The 22,014-nt window shown below is 32.6% G+C and overlaps 1 protein-coding gene across 2 annotated transcripts in view; it reads left to right on the forward strand.

Annotated features, from left to right (window-relative positions):
• The window catches only part of LOC141554700 (endoplasmic reticulum lectin 1-like), a 38,489-nt gene that overhangs the window by 9,437 nt on the left and 7,038 nt on the right, over positions 1–22,014 (forward strand). For both annotated transcript variants that reach the window (XM_074286910.1, XM_074286909.1), the window contains 10 exons: positions 1,268–1,345; positions 1,992–2,055; positions 2,718–2,764; positions 7,840–8,063; positions 8,173–8,302; positions 11,878–12,039; positions 12,998–13,057; positions 18,019–18,143; positions 20,834–20,911; positions 21,346–21,421. In XM_074286910.1, coding sequence (XP_074143011.1) covers positions 1,268–1,345; positions 1,992–2,055; positions 2,718–2,764; positions 7,840–8,063; positions 8,173–8,302; positions 11,878–12,039; positions 12,998–13,057; positions 18,019–18,143; positions 20,834–20,911; positions 21,346–21,421 — 1,044 coding nt within the window. The remainder of the gene's footprint in view (positions 1–1,267; positions 1,346–1,991; positions 2,056–2,717; positions 2,765–7,839; positions 8,064–8,172; positions 8,303–11,877; positions 12,040–12,997; positions 13,058–18,018; positions 18,144–20,833; positions 20,912–21,345; positions 21,422–22,014) is intronic.

The raw sequence follows: 22,014 nt of genomic DNA on the forward strand, positions 1-22,014 counted from the left end.
AATTAACAACTTCAGCAAAATAATAAACCTTAAAATTAGTCTTCAAAAAACAAAACACATGATGTAGTAATAGAAACAGAAATCCCATTCCAAATAATATCTGGGATCAGCCTCCCAAAGCACACAAAAGACGTATAGATTCATTTACACAGCTCTTCTTAAAGAACAAAAGAATAATCTACATAGCTGGAGGAATATATAGTGTTCATGGCTAAGCCATACCAATATACCAAAATTGTTTTACACTTTTAGTGCCAAATCAATCAAATTATCAAGAAAATAGTTTACAGAGATTGATTGGTAACATACATTGATAATAGAGAATAACACTGAATACAACAAAAATCATTTGGAAAACAAAAGATCTAGAATACTAAGGGAAATGATGAAAAAAAGTAAAGATGAAGGAAGAGCAGCATTTTTAGACCTCTATATAATGTATAATATATATAATGAGTCAAATTTATAAGAATACAAGTCATTTGCATCAACTGATGCTGAGTGAAATTAATAGATTATCAGAAGATCTCTGTACACTTCAATGTTGTATGAAGATGTATTCTGATGGAAGTGGATATCTTCAACATAAAGAAGATCCAACTCACTTCCAGTTGATCAATGATGGACAGAAATAACTACACCCAGAGAAGGAACACTGGGAAGTGAATGTAAATTGTTAGCACTAGTGTCTATCTACCCAGGTTACTTACACCTTTGGAATCTAATACTTAATGTGCAACAAGAAAATGGTATTTACACACATATATTGTATCTAGGTTATATTGTAACATATGTAAAATGTATGGGATTGCCTGTCATCAAGGGGAGGGAGTGGGGGAGGGATAATTTGGAAAAATGAATACAAGGGATAATATTATAAAAAAAAATTACTCATGTATATATACTGTGGAAAAAAACTTCTAAATAAAAAATAAAAATACAAGTCATTTCACAACTGATAAATAATCAAAGGATATAAATAGGGAGTTTTTGATGAAGATATCAAAAGTATCTAGTCATATGAAAAAATTCTCTAAATCACATTTGGAACTCAAATCACAGTTGGAGTCAACATTTGGGGAAAAAAAATTTTAATGAATGTTAAAATGTGTCTTTCCATGTTATTGTAAAAAGTAAAATACTATTAATGCTATTGCCAACTCATCAGCTATCCATCTGATAAATTCCTCAGTATCAATTGGAATTCAAAAGATTTCAGTGTTCAGAAATTTAAAAATACGTTGGATTTTTTGTTTGTTTTTTGAAGATTGAATCTTATTGGACTTATGAAGTATGTCATGGAAAGCACATTCGGCAGTATCATGAAGAAAAAGAAACTGGTCAGGTATGTTTTTCTTAAAGTATGATAAAACTATGCCATTTTGGTAATGAAATTGGAATGTCAGTCTCTCTTGTTTTGAATCTCTCAAAAGCAATTATCATCTTTTAATATATGTTCCAAAACCACCTTCTAAGCTATAAGTACTTTGAGTGTAGAAACAATGCCATGCCTTTCTCCAAACCTTTTCTCAGCTATTACCTTTAGCAAAGCTTCTCAGAAATAAGTTAAAAGGAATCTGTAATCTTCTAGTCCAACATATACCTGAAAAAAGAATTCTTAATACAATGTACCTAATGACATCAGCCTTTGTCTGAAGACCTCCATTGAGGAGAAACCACTGTTTTGTAAGGTAGCTCTAAATGTTAGGTTTTCCTGACATCATCTTAATATGTGTCTTAGCAACTTTAATCTGTTCATCCCAGTTCTTCTTTCTGGAACCAAACAAAAAGCTAATTAACCCTTTTACATGACAGTATCCATTCATTTGAGAGTAGGAATAGAAATCAAATGGTAGGGATGTAGATGACCCAGATTGAAGTTGAGCAGCATATGATATAGCCAAAATGGAGTTTAAGGATGGAGGATAATCCTTGTTAATTCATTAGCTACAGAAATGTTTATTTTTTTTTAATTTTGTTTTTAAATACAGAAAATAAATATTCAGGAATATTTCCTTGGGAACAGGATGAAAAAGAGCACATTAACTGAAGCAGGTTTGTCATTGCATAATAATCTAATAGTAAGATTTGAATTTATCTTAAAATATATGTTCTAATAGAAATATTTCTACAATGATCTCAGAAACTCTGAATTATAAAAGTACTAAAACCCAAAATTATTATAAATTATTTTTAAGTCATTTTCTTTTTTATTCTGTTTTGGTAAATACTGATTTTTTTTCCCCTCCACTATTTTTCTATATTTGGAAATTTACAATTATATACACATGTTCAAATATTGTGAAGAAAATTTTTTGAAGTAACTTAGCCAAGTTCTTTAGCAAATATTTTATTCAGGGGGGGAGAAACCCAGAACCTTTCAAAAGATCATTTTTCATTTTAGTCTGAATAGGTGAAAACAATATTTGTCCATCTGAAGACAAAAAGCTATCTTATATGACTGTTTTTTAAAATACATAATTTTTCAAGGAAGTAAAAGTTACTATATGGTAATCAATAAAAGTAAAACTCACATATGTATGTCCTATATTAAAATTTTCTTTCAGAAATATTTAAATGGAAGCCTTTATTGAAGTTTGGAAGAATTCATTTATTTCAAATTTTGGGTTTCTAACTTATTTGAAAACTTTGTATTATTTATAAACTGCATTATAAGTAGCTGCACTTACTTCATTCATTCTTACATTGCTCCATAGAAAAAGAAGAAAAGGAAAATGAGAATTCCAAACAGAATTCAAAGGAGGCAAGTGAAAAATATTGTTTCATTCTTGTTATTCATTGATAGTGAGGCTACTAATTTAAGGAGATGATTTACACAATATTTCTCTTACCAATATTTGGAAGAGGGCAATATCTTCTGTGACTATTACTGAAAACAGTATAAACCATTGACTTAATGTCTTCATGTTGAATTTATTGCTAATTTTTTGTTGTTGTTTTATGTTTTGTTTTTTGTTTTTTTGCTGAGGCAGGGTTAAGTGACTTGCCCAGGGTCACACAGCTAGGAAGTATTAAGTGTCCAAGACCAGATTTGAATTCAGGTCTTCTTGACTTCCGGGCTGATACTCTATTCCTTGTCCCACCTAGCTGCCCCTTTATTGCTATTTTTTTTTTTTAAGTATTTAATAGTGGATAGAGAAAAATATGAAATGGAAAATTGTAATAATCATATGGATCACTTTCTCCACAATAATTTTATAGGGAAAGAGTTCAAAGATCAAAATTATTCCCATTTTAAGGATAAGAAAATCTTATGGAAAGACATAGTCAACAGTTGCACAAAATGGAATAAGCATGGATGGGCTGGAGTCTGTGAGATAATAGGTCCATACCGGGATAGGGAGCTATGATGGCAGAGTGGAAGGGGCAACCCAACCAAACTCCCAACATTTTCCTCCAAACAAGTTACTGCCTCAAATCAAATTTTGGAGCAACAGAGCCAAAGGAAAGTTGGGGTAAGATGTTTTTCCACATAAGACAACTTGGGAAATTATTAGAAGAACTTTTGATACCATAGCAGGTTCTGGCTGAGAGCACACGAGGCCCAGTACCAGGTGTGGGTTTTTGAAGATGATGGTGGCAGTAGAAGCTTCAGGACCTCTCAGCCCAAAGACAGTAAGGGGATTGGAAAATTCATCAGAAATCGATTACACGGGACCCTTTACTGGCTCTGGGTACAAGCCCTGGTACTGTTTGGCAATGCTATTTGCCAAAATATCATTTTGGGTTATAGGTCCAAGGGAGAGGGGAGTTCTTATGGGTAGTTATAAGGGAGCAAGGGACCTGGTCAGAGTTCAAAGGCTAAGAAAAGTTCTAGTACTTGTGGCTACAGAAGAGCAGAAACCTCTCCTAGTTACAGACCTGGAAAGCAGTAGCCACAACTATCTTATAATCACCGAAAATTTGCATACCACTAGAACTAACACTGAAAATGGCAAAATATAGGCCTAAATATTGGGACAGTGGTTCTATATCCCATCATTAGCAGAATTCAGTTAACATTAAAATCTGAAAAAAAGAACTTTATCATAAAAGTTGCTACAGTGGGCAGGAAAGACCAACTCAAAAGATGACAACAATGTAAAAACAACTACAAATAAAGCTTCAAAATGCTAATTGGACACAAACTGAATATGCAGTCCTGAAGTGTTACAGAGATAAAACTGAGAGAAAAAATTGGGAAAAGAAATGAGTGTTTAAAGAAAATTATGAAAAGAGAATTTACAGATTGGTAAGACCAAAAAAAAAAGAAAAACTTAAAAAACAAAATTAGTCAAATGGTAAAAGAAGCACAAAAGTTCATTGAAGAACAGACCTCCTTAAATGGCAGAATAGGCTAACTGGAAAAGTAGTACAAAAGTTCACTGAAGAAAAGAACTTTTTTAAAAATAGAATTAGCCAAATAGAACAAGAATCACAAAAACTCACTGAAGAAACTAATTATTTAAAAATTAGAATTGTGCAAGTGGAAACAGGACACCATAAGATATCAAGAAATAATAAAATAAAGAAATAGAAGAAAATATGAAATGCCTCATCAGAAAAACAAGTGACTTGGGAAATAAGGGAAGAAAATTTAAGAATTATTTAAGAACTATATGAAAGTCATAATTCAAAAAAACCAAACAAACCTAGACATCATATTTCAAGAAATTCTCAAGGAAAACTGCCGTGATAGCTTGAATGCAGAGGTAAAAGAGCAATGGAAAGATTCTGTGGATCACCTGAAACAGATTCCAAGATGAAAATTCCCAGGAATATTATAACTAAATGTAAGTGCTCCCAGGTCAAGGAGAAAGTTTTGCAGATTGCTAGAAAGAAATAATTTAAATGTCATGGAGCCACAGTTAGGATAACACAAGATTTAGCAGTTTCCACAGTAAAGGAACAGAGGGTTTGGAATATGATATTCCAGAAGACAAAAGAGCAAGGATTACAACCAAGAATTACCTACCCAGTAAAACTGAGCATTATCTTTCAAGGGAATGATATAGAGCACTTTCAAACATTTCTGATGAAAAGATCAAAACTGAAAAGAAAATTTAACATTCAGACAAAAAGACATTAGAAAAATCTAAAAAAGTAAACATGAAAGAAAAATCATAAGAGACTTAATATGGCTAAACTTATATTCCTGTGTGAAAAGATAATAAATATTACTCCTAAGAACATTATCATTATTAGGGCAGTTAGGAAGAGTCTACATAGACAAAGAGAAGAGTGATTTAATTGCGTTTGACCTAAAAAATTGGGGGAGAGTTAGGTTCACTGATAAATGGAAGAAGGGAGAGGAAGAACTTAGTCATAAAATAGAAGAAGATTGTAAAATTGATCAGGATCCAATACTACATTGAGACACGTTTGAAACAAAAATGCAAATAATAAAGAGTTAAAGTTAAGGGGCTAGAACAGAATCTATTATGTTTCAGTTGAAGTTAAAAAAAAAAAAAAGCAGGGATAGCAGTCATGAACTTAGAGAAAACAAAAGCAAAAATAGACCTAATTAAAAGAGATGATCAAGGAAACATAATTTTGCTAAAAGGATACCATAAACAGTAAAGGAATGTTTAAAAGTTTTGCAACAAGTTTCTTTCATAAAGCCTTCATTTCCCCAATATATTGAGAACTGAGTCAAATTTATAAAAGGAGCAATTCCCCAGTTGATAAATGGTCATTGAATGTGAAAAAATAGTTATCAGTAAAGAAATCAGTCATTTATGTTACATTTTTTTAAAAATCTAAATCATCATTAATTAGAGAAATTCAAAGTAAAACAGTTCTGAGTTATCATCTTACACTTTCAAGAAATGACAAGTCCTGGAGGGGACTTGGGAAAATATGTATACTAATGAATTGTTGATGGAGTTGTAAACTGATCCAATCATTCTGGAGAATTTAAAACTATGCAGGAAAGACTGTGAACATAGCAATACCACTATTAAGTCTGTGTCCCAAAGAGATCAAAGAAAAGGAAAAGAGACACATCTGTACAAAATTATTTATAGCAGTTCTTTTTGTGGTGGCAAAGAATTGTTCATTGAGGAGATCCACATCAATTGGAGAATGACTGAACAAGTTGTGGTATATGATCGTGGTTGAATACCATTGTGCTTATAAGAAATGACAAGAGAAATGATCTCAAAAAATCTAGGAAGGGGGGCAGCTAGGTGGCGCAGTAGATAGAGCACCAGCCCTGAATTCTGGAGGACCTGAGTTCAAATGTGGTCTCATACACTTAACACTTCCTAGGCAAGTCACCTAACCTCAGCCTCAAAAAAAAAAAAAAAAATCTAGGAAGACCTATATGAACTAACACAGATGAAATGAATACAAAACCAGATCAACATACACATTAACAGCAATAGTGTAACAGTGATCAATTGTGAAAGATAACCTGATCAATGCAAAGATTCAAAACAGTGAAGGATCATGATGAAAAATACTGTCCACTTTCAGAGAAAAAACTGCTAACTTCTGTGTACCAAATTGAAATAATTTGTTCATTTTTTTATTATTTTTTTGCAAAAAAAATTTGAGCTCCAAATTCTCTCTCTCCCTCTACCTCCTTGCAACCTGATAATATAAAATATATTTTGCATGATTTCACTTATATAATTAAAAGGAACTAGAGGGAGAGAGAGAATTTGGAGTTCAAATTTTTTTTAATGTTAAAAATAACACTTTTTCAAAAAATGAGTATTTTCAATTTCAGTAGGCTTGTATGATTCAAAGATATTCAGTAACTTTTTTAAAAAACATAGTAAGATTCACAGCTACACTTCTGACTCAAGACCATTATCTATACGCCATGAAACTTTTTTCTAATATAAAGAGACACATATGTACGCTTATCCATTTATTTCATTCTGTGCAATTCTACAGTTGGAATTATAAAAAGTGCCTAATAAGGAAAATCCATCTACCTATGCAAATAAGAAACTGTTATGAAACTAATAGTCTTAAAACATTGCTTGGGACACTAAGGAATTAAATGGTCACATGGTCAGTTTGTTTCTGAGATAGGACCAGAACCTGAAATGTCCTTACTTCAAGGCCAACCCTTTCTCCCCACCATGCTATGGCTGCCAAAAAAAAAAAAAAAAAAAAGTTTACTTTATATAAAATAGGCACTTTTAAAATACAAAAATTTTTCATGAAATATGTAGACTATAAAAATGAAAACAGGAGTATAAATGAAATTGCAATTTCTTCCCTAACATGAACAATGGCTTAGATTTAATATATACTTCATGTATGTTAAGCATTTTCTTTTTTTTTAATTATTCTTTAAATTTTTATTTTCCCCAGTTAATGTAAAAAAAAATTTTTTTTTTTTTTTTTTTTGTTGTTGTACACATGCATTCTTTTTTTACATATTTCCCTATGAATCATGTTGGGAGAGAAAAATCAGAACAAAAGGGAAAAAAAAAAACAAGAAAAAGGGAGGGGAAATGAGCATAGTATATATTGATTAGCATTTTCTTATATTCTGTATATGTGCACACATTCTGAGTTTTGGTTGGGGCAGGGATTTGGAAAATAGTTAAAATAATAAAGCATACTATGTACCTTTAAAAACAGACTTATTTTGACATTATTAAACATAAGTAATTATTCAATATTACAATTAAGGTAATTTCATTATTCCATGTAAAACTTGCTTTGGCAGTATTCATATTTAGCTGTATAAGGATACATAAATAAAAAAGCTGGAAGAGATCTTGAAAAAATGCATTTGTGAACTCTTAAGACCATACAGCTATTTCAAGTTTATAAGAAATGTCTTTTGTGGTGGGTTTTTTTCCTTTTGTTTTTAAGATTCCTACTAAAAATATTGAAGGTCAGATGACTCCCTACTATCCTGTGGGGATGGGAAATGGCACCCCTTGTAGTTTGAGACAAAACCTTCCTAGATCAAGTACTGTGATGTATATCTGTCATCCTGAGGCAAAACATGAAATTCTTTCAGTAGCTGAAGTTACTACTTGTGAATATGAAGTTGTCATATTGACACCTCTCCTGTGCAGTCATCCTAAATATAGGTAAGGTATTTAGCATTGCAATCCATCAATCCTAAATATTTACTCTTCTCTTTGTACTTATTATGCACTTATTATGTAGCTTATTATGCCCTTGTACTTGTTTGAATAGATTCAGATCTTCCCCAGTGAATGACATATTTTGCCAATCACTCCCAGGATCACCCCTTAAGCCTCACAATCTGGTAAAGTTGGAGCAACAACAAGAAGTAATGAAGATCCCTTTTAGAAAAACTAAAGAGGTATAAAAATGTCTTGGTGTTAACTTAATGCTATTTTATTCCATGCTTTGTAGTACCGTCTTAATATGACCATGATTTCTATGATTCATTCTTTTTGATGACCTAAACTATTACTTTAAAAAAAAAAAAAAAACGTTAATTTTTAATTTTAATTTTTCTTATTTTAATTCCCCTTTTTATTCCATTCTTTTTTTTTTTGGTCTATAAGTTGAAACCTCAAAAGTTTTTTAGCTTACATATATTTTATTATTAGTGATTTGGAATTAGTGATTAGTGAATTGTCATGTGCATAGCAAAATATACAAGAGGATTCAAAGTATGTAACAATAAATTTCCATTTCAAGAAAGCATATATATCTCATTTCCTATCCTTGCTATTTTAGTTCTACTCCTAACCTCTTTCTTTCCCCCATATATATATATATATATATATATATATATATATATATATATATATATATATATATATATATATATATATATGTTTCCCTCTTTAACCCAATCTTACTTATGTAAGTAGGATTTCAGAACTACCAGCCTTCTTCCTCCATATCACTTTTTCTCTTGTACATCATTCTTATAACATAATTACTGTTTTTGCTTTTTGTAATCACATCAAATTCAGCTCTACACCAGTCTTTCTTTTGAATTTCCCAATTACTCATGACAGTCTTGATATGGTTTACATTTCCATATATAAAACGTAATTTGTCTTTATTGAATACCTTGAAATCAGTCTTTGATGATGGTTCTTATATGTTAAATTTTCTATTGAGTTCAGGTTTGTTTGCATATGCCATTTATTTCTACCTTCCCTCTACTACTACAGAGCTTTAAAAGGTATTTTGAATTTTGTAAGCATCCTATTTAGTTCAGTTCCATTTTTAGCTTCTGATAGAAGCCATACTTTTCCTATGCTTTCTGATTTTAGCATTAAATGGATTTTAACAAATCATTAAAATATCATTTACACACGTCAAAATAACTTGAAAGAAAATGTGCTTATTCTTTATCTAGTAACCAACAGTGTCACTTTGGAAGGAGGGAAAAAAAAATGTATTATCTAATATATAGATTCTTTGAAACATAATATTAAGCATTTCCATTTCAAATGAAATTCTAACCTATCATCTTGATAATGTTCTTAGTACTGCAGCCAATGTGCTATAGTAGAAAGAGTACTAGATTTATATTGAAAAAGTCTTATAGTTGAATTCCAGCTTTGCTACTTCTACCTTTGTGACCTTGGGACCTATTCCCCCTGGAATTTAATTTCTTTATATATATAAATTGGGAGGTAAATTAGATATTGTCTAGTTCCATGTACATCCTGTATAGTCTGTAATTATTATTATTACTGATATTAGTAGGTGACTTCGACTAAGATTGCTGAATAAAATACAGTATTCTTGTGTTTTTCAAGGAAGTAGCAGCATTGATATTGTCTTATAAACCTTGAATTTCAATAAATTAAGTTTTCAAGGAAATGCTTTTAAAATATTTTTTCTAGCATTTATAACATTTCACAAATCCTCAGTATGAATATTTGTTGAGTAGTATTCTAGGTTTCATGAATAGTTAAAACTGACTTGAATTACTGACATTTTTTATAAGTATAGTTTATACATGGCTTTTTCTCCCAAGTTTTAATAAGTAAAGTTAATTTTCAGCTTCATGTTTTAAATTTACATAATTAAAATTCAGGTTCCCTCACTTTCCCTCCCCCTATCAATTTTTCTTATCCTTTTTTTCCCTTCAGCAAAAAATAATATTTTATGTTTGCTTCTTGAGTTTTTTTATATGCTATTAGGTGATATACATCATTTTTATTTAGTGATAACAAAATGGTCTTGACATTTGGGTTTATGAAAGTGAAAACATTATTACAGAAATACAAGTTTAAAATTCTTATTTTCCTTGAAAATTAAAATTTGTCTTCTGTCCAAAAGGAGTAATAGTGATCCTTGTTCATGTTCTAGAAAGCATTGAAAGATTCTAAACAAATCATTGACATGATCAAATCTGTACATAAGGAAAATTGATTTGGTATTTGAAGAGCAAATGAAGAGAAGTGAAAGTTGAGTACAAAAGACCAATTGGAAAGCAGTTATAATCTAAATAGATGGTAATGACCGAGTTACAGGATTGATAGTAAAAATAAAAATTCAGTTTTAAATAAACATTTATTTTACTATGTGCCAAGCATTGTACTATAAATACTGCAGATACAAATAAGAAAAAGATTGTCTCCGCCCTCAAGGAGCTTATAAACTAATGGGGGAAGACAGCACACAAAAGGAAGCTGAAAAGCTGGGGAGGTGGAAGGGAGTACCTTAAACTAAGACTTCATATTCTGAGCAGTTCAAACCAAACAGCTGCAAATGGATAGTGGAGAGTAGATTCTAAAAAATATTTTTTAAACCAAATCACCGTAATGATTTGATTTCTACTTTTTTTTTTTTTAAATACTCTTAAATCTTTGTGTCTGTCTCTTATTCCTAAATTATTTTTCAGAGATACAATTATCATTGAGGAAAAAAAAAATAGCCAACAAGACCATGAGATCTTAGACTTAGAATTTGATGGGACTTTAGCAGCTAGCTAAATTTTCATTTTACAAATGAGGCTGCCAAAACCCAGAAGGTTGAGTTATTTGGCTAAGGTCATAAAAGGAATACATGGTAGAGACAGGAAATGAATCCAAGTATTCTAATTAAATTCTTTTCCTCTTGTACCATGATGTTTCTCTAAGAGTATTTGTATAAGTTTGTGTGTGTGTGTGTGCACATGTGCATGTACATACATATAAAAAAGAAAATAGTACTAAAAGGCATTAGATTTTAAATCAAAACAGTGACCAATCTTGACTGTAGGACTAGTGGTAACACTTTTCTTCCAGAAAGAAAAGGGGAACCCTTTCTCCCTGAATAGAGATGGGAGGGTCATGTATGTTTCACATTTCACATATTTTTGAATTTTTTTAATGTATCAGTCGGTTTTGCCTTTCTTTTTTTTCTTCTTTTAAAAATACTGTTTGTCATAGGAATGGCTCTTTGAGAGGAGAATAAGAAGAAATAAAAGGGTACTTTGGAAACATTAAAAAAAAATGACAAAAAAATTTTTAAAAGAAAATGTGTAGATAGCATCCACCTTCATTTTGGTTGAACATTTATATATCCTGCTCATATCTTGAATGTTTCAACCTAGACACTGCTTAAACAATTTCAGTAAAACATGGATCCATACCATGGTGTTGTCTGCTTGTTTGGTGCCCATCTCATGGTGTTGACTACAAAGATCTCTTATAAATAAATCCAATATAACTTGGACCAATTACTCTGAAGGAGGGAGGGAAAGGTGGTAGATAGCTGGTCTAGAAATAGGCAATGTATTATCAGATATGACCATTGTTTAAGTTGATTTTGTTTACCTATACTTCTTTGTGTAGAGAGGATTCTTTGAGAGGCCATGGTATTTGGGGAGTGACAGTTCTTGTGGGGGTTAAGGGGAGCATTAATGTAACATTTTAAAACTGTACATTGAGAACCTTTAAAGATTCATGTGCTTAATTTTAGGAAGAAGTGCATTCAACTAAAGAAGACAAATTAACCCCCGTTCCAAAACCAGTTGCTCTTGGCACTCATCAACTTCTCACTGTTGGAACAACACACATCTCCAAATTGACTGATGACCAACTTATAAAAGAATTTCTTAGGGGCTCTTACTGTTTTCATGGGGTGAGGAATGAATAAACTCTTAAATGAAGAATTTAATTTTTCTAAGGACTTGCTAACTATACATTGACAGGATTAAAAATTGAAATATTTGCTTGTTTTTAGGAAACTTACAATTTTCTGAGAAACTTCCAACAAGAATTTTTCTATTAAAATTGGCTAATAACCAAAATGTAACTTAAAGGGATTTTTACTTTGTCAATTCCTGTGTTAACTCTCATCTTAAGCAAAAATCAATTACTTTGAAAAATCGCATATGAACCAGAACAACTTTCATGATTGACAAATCAGTTTATTTTTTATCTTAATTTAAATTGCAAGATTTATTTGAATTCTAATTTTTGAGTAGGGAATCAGGATTAAGTAAACATAACCATTGCCCTGCTGGGTGACCCTTTTTTTGAACCTTGGTGTAAAGCCCAAAATTCCATGTCTCCCACCACCCCACTTACCCTACTGGTGTGCCCTGGGCCAGTGGAAGGGGGAAGGGACTGGGAAAAGCTCAGACTAACAGCTATGCTTAAGTGCAGTAAATTTTATTAGACTCTGATATTGTCTCTGGTTATGAATCTATAAAAGATATTAAAGAAAGTACACTAAAGTGGAAAATTTTAATATTTTTAAACTTGTTTTCCTAAAATATGCTACTTTATTGCCTAAATTAGTTTGTACTTAATGATTAAAATAGCAGCTGTATTATATGTATTCCTGCTGACACAATAATAAAAAATGAGAAGAAAACAGGGAAGGTGCATTCTGGTTTAATATTGTCGATATTTCCATCATGAGCTATATTCTTGTCTGTATTCATATACTTTATTATCATATTTCCATAATGGAAAAACATTTTGTTAAACATCTCTTCTACAGTGTAAGTAGAATTGATTTCATTGTATTTCTCACCTATACTGAGAGAACCTTGAAATTGTTATTAACATTTTTTTTTTTTACTATCTCTTAGGGTGTAGGTTGGTGGAAATACGAATTTTGCTATGGCAAACATGTACATCAATACCATGAGGTATGGAATAGTATTTATATTATTATACCACAGATAAATTAAAGTGTTTTTCTTGTTTGTTATTTTTATGAAACAATTTATATCATTGGAAAAAGCTGATTAGATCATCTATACAGTCTGAAAGATGAAGGTCTGGCTTTTGATTTTAACCAGTCACTTTAAAGTTTGCTATTAGCATCATTTATCACTGTAAGCATATAAAATTGATTTTATATATGGGAATGAAAATCTTCCATTGGGCATTGAATTGTAATGGATAAAGGGATGGAGTTGGAACCAAGAGGACTTGGCTTCAAATTTTGCTTTTGGTTGGATATATGACTAGGGCAAGTCATTCTCTAAGCCCCAGTTTGCTTACTAACAAAATAAGAATGATAATACCCATCTTACATAAAGGGCAGGTAGGTGAGACTGGATTGTGCACCAAGCCTGGAGGCAAGAAAGACTTGCATCAGACTTGCAAAAAGCAGCCTCTGATACTTTTTGGCTGTGTAACTTTGGGCAAGCCACTTAACCTCTTTTTGCCTTACTTTTCTCATCTTTAAAATGTGGATAATAATAGCATCTACTTTTCAGAATTATGTTATTATGTTAGGATCAAATGAGACAATAATTGTAGGCACTTAGCACAGGACTTTGTATATAATAAATATTGTATAAATGTTAGCTATTATAGCTAGCTTTAACTGTTATGAGACTCAAAAGAGGTAATTTTGTAAACACACTTTGCAAACAGATGAAATAGGAAGCTGACATATCAGCATAGTTGATAAATCTGGGTAAACCAAGCCATTTACTCTGAAAATAGATCCATCATATTCATTAAAGTCATGATACCAATAATTACTATAATTATGTAATGTCGGAGAAACTGAGCAAGATAGAGATTAGAAAGTATTTAATACAAAATTTATTAAATGGAGAGATTTACTGGGACCAAATGGATCCAGGACTGACTGAGACTTATCATCTCAAAGAATCCAGCCTTGAATATTGGATACAACATTCTTTTATAGGGTAACAAGAACTATGACATAATGGGGGAGGTACCTGCATGGGCATGACCTAATGGGGGAGGAACCTAGGATGAGGTATTGGGGAGGCTCCTAATATTCTAATGATATCTAAAATAGATAAAGACCCATATCCCATCTTTAAGAGGGAATGATTGTAGCCTAAGGTCTAAGATATAAGTAAGACCTTTATCCTAACATTAAAAGGGAATGATTATAACTTGAGGCAGAGTAACTGAATAGGACAATTAGGGAAACTGGTTCAGGACATTAAAAGGGAACTGTGGCACAACTGCTATATTTGTAAGCCATTAAAATTGCTATTGTTTTATATACATTATCTCATTTGAGAAAAAGTGAATAGTTCTTAAATTAGTCATTATTCCCTTCTATTGTATTTTATATTTTGTTAAGCACCACTGTGCCAAGTATATTTGGGGATACAATGACCCCAAAAAAAAAAATTTACTTTTTTCAAAAAGTTTATATTACATCAGGTAATACAAGATAGAAAAAACGATTGATTGATAGAACATTTATAAGTGCTTATGATGTGCAAGAACAGAGAGAGTAGACTAACTTGCCGAAACCATAGAGAATAAATGGATAATGAGGATAAAAAGATAGATTAAGGCTAGATTGTGAAGGGATTTAAAAGTTACACAGAAGAGATTATATTTTTATCCTATAATCAGTAAGAAACCATTGGAATTTGAGAGAAGGAACTAGGGAGTAAGTATTCATGGAAAATAAATTTTGCATTCAAGGTGGCAGCTTTTTATGTTTCAACCTTTTTTGTGTTATATAGTATTTTCCTCTTTTGTGGCTTTTGTGGAAAAAGTTTTTTGGGTTTTTTTTTTTTTTTTTTTTTTTTTTATCTGAGAAAATGTGGGTAAGGGAAGAAAATACTTTTCTGATGATAAAAAACAATTTTATATGGAATTGTTAAGCTTTAGATTTAGGGAGCCAAAATGAGATTATGGTTTCTGGTGGTCAGGGAGTTAAATGATAAGGTCTAGTGGCAAGTTCGGGGTTCAGGGAACCAACTGAAGAGGTTTGGCTCCCCTGCAACCCCTTGGGATTTTGTGCAAGGGTAGAGAGTTTTGGGGACTCCCTTCTGGCGGCGCAGAGGTTCTCTGTAAACAAATTTACAGACCTGAAAACCTAGATTGATAAAAGAGATTATTATGGGGATTGGAAGATTAGAAATTCTGACAGAGAGGCATAAAGTCTGGTTAGGGAAATAGGCGAGGGTAAAGAGAAGGTGGCACTGGAAAGAATATTCCAGTGGACAGAGACTCCTTGGCATCCCAAACATGGAGCTGGCATTTTTGGAACCTCTGCAAAGAGAGGATTTTAGTTTGGCTCTTTCATATTGAATATCTTAGAGCTATTGAATATCTTGAGCTTCCACAGCTCAAGTTGGCTATAGCTGGGGGGTTGCTCTTAATGGGGCTAAGTATTGCTTGAATTGAATTGAATGGAAGATCTACATTTGAATAGGGTTGAAATTCTTTAGCTCCAGACTCAACCAGCCTTACCTAAGTAAACCACTTTATCTGATTCCCTGGAGCTCTCTCCCTGAGCTAGGGTTGAAGGAGAGTTTCTCCTTCTAGAATTTTTAGAGTTTCGGGGTCCCCTCTTCAGAATGAGTCTTTTTCCAGGTTAGGCAAGGTGTCTTAAAATTTTTAGGAAGAACCATTCCCTTCTCCCACCCCATATAAAAGGAAGTGGGCAAACAAGGGATTATATGGTTATGGTAGGAATGAAAGGAAAAAGGGAGAGGAAAAAAAAAATCATAGGCTCATTAAGGAATCTTTTAAAAAAAAAAAAAAAAAGAAAAGAAAAAGCAGAACAAAAGCCGGAAAGAAACATAGACAAACAAACTCTGAAGGCTACAGAGTGAATTTATTATATATTCTCTAAGAAAAACAAGCTGCACATAATGAAAATCGATCTGCAGTTTCATGTACAGTCCTCTTTTTAATAATCAGTTCAGAATAATACCAGACAAATAAAGCATTGACCTACTATTATTTATTGAGTTATTTGCCAGATTAGCAAGTGTGTGCTGATTAAAGCACTAAAATAATACAAAGTTGTATTTAATGCAGTATTGAGCATTTAAGTGACAAAAAGTGATATCAACAATAATAGCAAAGTTCAGAGAATGTGATATAAGAGTGGATTGGATCAATTAGGGAAGGTATTATATAAGAGATGGGATGTGAGCTGAAAAGTCAAGGATAGAATTTAAATAAAAAGACTTTGACAAAGGGCATTCAGAGTAAGGTAAATAATATGAGTAAAGTGTTGACATTACAAATGAGTATAATATCTGAAGAGGAATAGTTGTAGATAAAATTGGAAAAGTTGGCTGATACCAAGTTACAAAGGGCCAAGTTATGAAGGCCCTGAATTTCAGGCTGAGGAATTTGGACTTTGTTCTTTAGGAATTAGAAAGCTATTGAAGATGTTTAACTGGAAAAGCAGCATTATAAAATCAACTACCTTAAGAATATTAGATTGGCTATGTGCTGTCAAAAAAAAAAAAACAATTATAATTATAAAATTAATTTTAAAAAAAGAATATTAGATTGGCAATGTGAAATTTTTTGTGCCCAAACAATTATAAGTAGCCAGAAGTGAAATAGGCTGCCTCAGGGATTAATGGACAACCTCCTCATTTGCGATCATCAGTGTTGAATGACCATGTTAGATATATAGTGGAGGGCTTCTTATTTAGGTCTGGATTGTACTATTGGCTAATATTAATTAATCCGTGTGTGTGTGTGTGTGTGTGTGTGTCAAAAATTTGTGAGACATCCATTGCAGCTGGATTTATTACAAGAGAAATAAACATGAATGTAGAATTCCTATACAGGTGCAAGGGGTTCATAGTCCAAACAGAAGCTTGCTTATTTATGAAATTTCAACAAAGGGAGAAGAAAGATCATCAATCTCTTCCTAAATGGAAGTGACATGAGAAGAGGAAAAGAGCAGTAAGAATGGGGAAAAGACTAATCCATTCTGAAAGAGGAAGAAAAAGGCTATGGCAAAAGTCATATTCTTTCCTTTGGGAACTACTAGACTATTGAAGTAGAATGGTCTGCTTATCTACAAAGGTCCCAGCTGCATAAAGTTTCTTAGTCTGGTTTATACTGAACCTTTCTAACTGATTTGACTCCCAAGGACTTAAGGGAAGTCCCACAAGGGGTGCAAATAACAGGGTTTGTCAGCTCAGGACAGACTTTGTCTTGAACACACATGTTCAGGGCCTCCTACATACTCTAGGACCAATGTTTCTGGAAAATATAGCAGCTCAAGAAGATAAGTTCAGGGGACCCCTTAGCATCACTCAGGTCCCTTTCAACCCCAAAATTCTGTGATTGTGTCTATAGGAGGATTGGAAGGGAAAGGGGCCACTTAGCAGATAATTACTGTTGTCAAATAAATTGTACTTATACTGAGCTCTTTACATTAATTTATCTATCATTGGAATCTGAAAACTGTACTTTAAAGTTGATCATTGTAAAATGATTTCCCCAAAGCTACACATTTAGTGAATTTAGTGAATTGTCCTAAGTCAGTGCTTTCCCCCCACTTCATTACAACTTATTACATGTCAATAAAAAGTAAGTGAAAATACTAAGATATAGAAGAAGATAGTATCCAAGGAGCCAGAGGTTTGTAGTCTGGATGACTAGCAGACTGGTAGTGCCATTAATGAAAAAATAATTTGAAAGGGGCATCTAATTCAGAATGAAGATGGTAAATTTTGGATGTATTAAATTTTAGGAATGGCTCTCTGCATGGATTTATTCAGTAGATAGTTGTCAGTATAGCACTAATGATCAAAGCCAGTAAGAAAAAAAGGATACAACTCATCAATATAAATGTGATATTTCCAACTGTAAAACCCATCATAAGCATTTTTCCATATTCTAGGATAAGGAAAGTGGAAAAACATCTGTGATTGTGGGAACATGGAACAAAGAAGAGCATATTGAATGGGCAAAGAAGAACACTGCTAGAGCCTTTCTTCTTCGAGACGACGGTACACAAATAGTTAGGTAAATTCCGAAGAAGAAAAAAGAAAAATCAGAGGTTGATGTTGAAAGTAGGAATGTTTTCATTTGCAACCTCAAGATTTCTAATTTCTCACTTAGGATGTTATGTTATATTAAAATCTCCAAGACACAGACTAATATGTAGCTGCTCTGGTGTTCTCCTTACTATATTCCTTTGGACTGGGTCCAGAGGATCTCTCTGCTTAATATCAGTGTTATAGTGAGGGTCCCATACATTTGGTACCTTTTCTTCTTTAAAAGGGGTGTCCTATACCTTAACTGATCTCCCTTGATCATCAAATTTCATAACTTGTTCTTCCTGCTGGTCTTCAGCTACAGTATGGCAGATTTTTTTGACTGCATTTTCTTTTTTTGCCTCTCAGGTTCTGGGAGTTGATTGATTAGATTGAAAGTCTCTGGTTTCTGAAGGTGCTAGATTTTCTAGCTTGTTAGAAATCTGGCTTTTTAGTCATAGGAATAATAGGTATAAACCTTTTTGTTTTTTCTTTTTCATATGGATGTGTGATTTGAATTGTAAGTTGTCTAACTTGAGCTGGTAAGTAAACTTAATAAAGTTTTAAAAGGATATATAAATTAACAAAAACAGGAAATGAGATCTTAACAAATCTTTTTGTGAATTAAACAACAGCAGCAAGAATAACAATAAAATTTATATTAGTTATTTTGTGTTATGCTAAGTTTTTTAACTTCTATCTTTGATCCTCACAACAACCCTGGTAAATCATTGCTATTATTATCTCCATTTTGCAGATGAGGAAACTGAAGCAAACAGGGTTAAGTGACTTGTCCTTACTGTGTTACCCTTACCACAGTAAGTGTCTGAGGCTGGATTTGAACTCAGGTCTTTCTGACTCCAGCCGAGCCCTTAATCCACTATGTCACCTAGCTGGCAAGAGCAGTTACATGACTTGTCCAGGGTCATAGTAGTTATTTGGAAAGACAGAATTTGAAAATGGGGCCATTGGTTGTTCAGCTTTTCAAACTCAGCATTTTATCCCATAATGCTTTGAAAATAAATAAACTTTTCACTAGTAAGTCATATTTATTTATTTATTTGTTTGTTTGTTTTGAGGCTGGGATTAAGTGACTTGCCCAGGATCACACAGCAAGAAAGTGTTAAATGTCTGAGTGCAGATTTGAACTCGGATCCTCCTGAATTCAAGGCTTGTGTTCTATCCACTGCACCACCTAGCTGCCCCCATATTTATTTTTTTTTAAGTCATATTTATTTAAAATCTACAATCCAGAAACACTGGTGGCCCTTCCAGTAAGATCAAGTATAAAGCAAGAAAGTCCATTATCACCATTTAGTTACTTGATATTTTGTTAGCCCTAGAATTACTGGTCTGCCAATAGCATAAGAAAAAAATTGAGAGAACAGAGAAGAAAAAAATTAGGATTTTTACAGAAACATGGTTTACTTAGAGAACCCTAGAGAGTTATCCACCCCCAATATGAAACAGTAACTTCTATAAAGTAGCAGAATATAAAGTAAACCCACAAGTGTCATTAGCCTTTTTGTATATTTAGGTGGCATAACAGGACACTAGACTTGGAGTCAAGAAGACTGGAAATCAATTCATTCTTCAGACATTTTTTAAAAGTACATTTAACATACCCAGATGGGTATGTTACAATGGCAGCTCCTTTCTCTAGGTGCCTGCTGAGATCCTTTCCAAAAATATAGTTCCATGATTCACTGTAGTAGACTCCCAGATATTTGTATATCTGTAGTCACTTTGAATGGAACTATTTCTCTTTCTCTTCTCATGTACTTTTAGATTTATAAAGTACTTTACAGTTATATTTCATTTGACCCTCACATCAAGTCTATGAGGTACTATTGCTATCCCCACTTTTTAGATGCAGAAACTGAGACTAGGAGAGTTCAAGTGACTTGCCCAGGGTCATGCCTAAGAAAATGGAAAAGGAATCTTATGTACATTTTTTTTGTTTATTTGTTTAAAGCTTTTTATTTTCAAAACATAGGCACCGATAATTTTTTTCAGCATTGACCCTTGCATAATCTTGTGTTTCAGATTTTCCCCTCCTTTCCCCTACTCCCCTTCCCTAGATGGTAAGCAATCCAGTATATGTTATATATGTTATACATGTTAAAATATATGTTAAATCCAATATGTATAAAGATATTTATATAATTCTCGTGTTGCACAAGACAAATCAGATCAAAAAAGAAAGAAAATGAGTAAGAAAACAAAATGCAAGCGAACAACATTAAAAAGAATGAGAACATTATGTTGTGATACACACTCAGTTCCCACAGTCCTTTCTCTGGGGCTCTGATGGCTCTCTTCGTCACAAGATCATTGGAACTGGGTTCAATCATTTCATTATTGGAAAGAGTCACATTCATTAGAATTGATCATCATATAATATTGATGCTGCCATGTACAGTGATCTGGTTCTGTATAGCAATTCTTTTTGGTATAGAAAAGTACTGAAAACCAAGGAAGTGCCCATCAGGTTATGACATAAATATAAAGGAATGTTATTGTACCTAAGAAATGACAAAAGGGATAAATTCAGAAAACTCTGGTTTAAGGCTAATTTTTTTCTTTTAAAATATACTTTGTAAGCTAAATGTTATACTAGTTCAAAACTGTCCTCCTTTCCTTCACTTTAACAACACTTATTTTCTTCTCTTTTGGTAGGATGGTATCACATTTTTATGGGAATGGAGATATTTGTGATTTAACTGACAAACCAAGACACGTCACTGTAAAACTAAAGTAAGTTTAACATTTGAGTCATCCACTGCATCACTTAGCTGCCCCCCCTCATATATTTTTATCAACTGTCTTTTGTACAAGATTTTTGTAAATAGAGAATATACTTCCAAAAATAAGTCCTATTTAATTACATAAGATCTTTGTTTTTTTTTTTTTTTTTTTTTTTTTTTAATCCCCTAATTTTAGTAAAGCCCTTTTGTGGGTTTTGGTTTGGGGTTTTTTTTTGCTGAGGCAATTGGGATTAAGTGACTTGCCCAGGGACACAAATACAAAATGTTAAGTGTTGGAGGCCAGATTTAAACTCCAGTCCTTCTGACTTCAGGGCTAGTGCTCTATCCACTGCACCACCTAGTTGTCCCTATGGTTTATTTTATAGCTTAAAACAAGCATAAGTCTATAGTTTATAATATATTTTGTGTGTGTGTTTATTTTAGATGTAAAGAATCAGAATCACCTCATGCTGTTACTGTATATATGTTAGAGCCTCATTCCTGCCAGTACATTCTTGGGGTAAGTATAACAGATGTCATGAATTCAATCTTGGGTCAAGTCTAGAATCTAAATTAAACCCTTGGGCTGCCTACAAGGAGCATCTAGACTATATTTTCATGTTCAAAAGAAACTTTTCATAAAAAACCATAAAAAACCTTAAAGGCTACCTCATTGTACAGATTTCTCCATACCTAGAGTATTCATCCTCTTCTGCTCTGCCTACTAACTTCCCTAGTTTCCTTTAAGTCCTAAGATCCCTTTTTTTTATTAGAAGTCTTCCCCAATCTCCTTTAATTTTTGCCCCTTCCCTCTGTTAATTACTTCCTATTTATATTGAATATAGCTTGTTTTCTATTTGTTTGCATGTTGTCCCCCCCCCATTAGATTGCAAGCTCCTTGAGTGCAGAGACTAGCATACTTAATAAATGTTGATTGATTAATTGATTGAATCTGAGAAGTTAAATAATTTACCAGGATTATATAGCTACTTTATTCTAAAATAGGAATTCAGGATTACCTATTTAGAAGGCCACCATTCCACTTAGAGCACCGCTGTCAGTTTTTCCCCAACATTATTGCAATTTTTAAAACACTTGCTCATGTCTATATCC

This window comes from Sminthopsis crassicaudata, chromosome 2, assembly GCF_048593235.1.
Source record: "Sminthopsis crassicaudata isolate SCR6 chromosome 2, ASM4859323v1, whole genome shotgun sequence".
Lineage (NCBI taxonomy): Eukaryota > Metazoa > Chordata > Mammalia > Dasyuromorphia > Dasyuridae > Sminthopsis > Sminthopsis crassicaudata.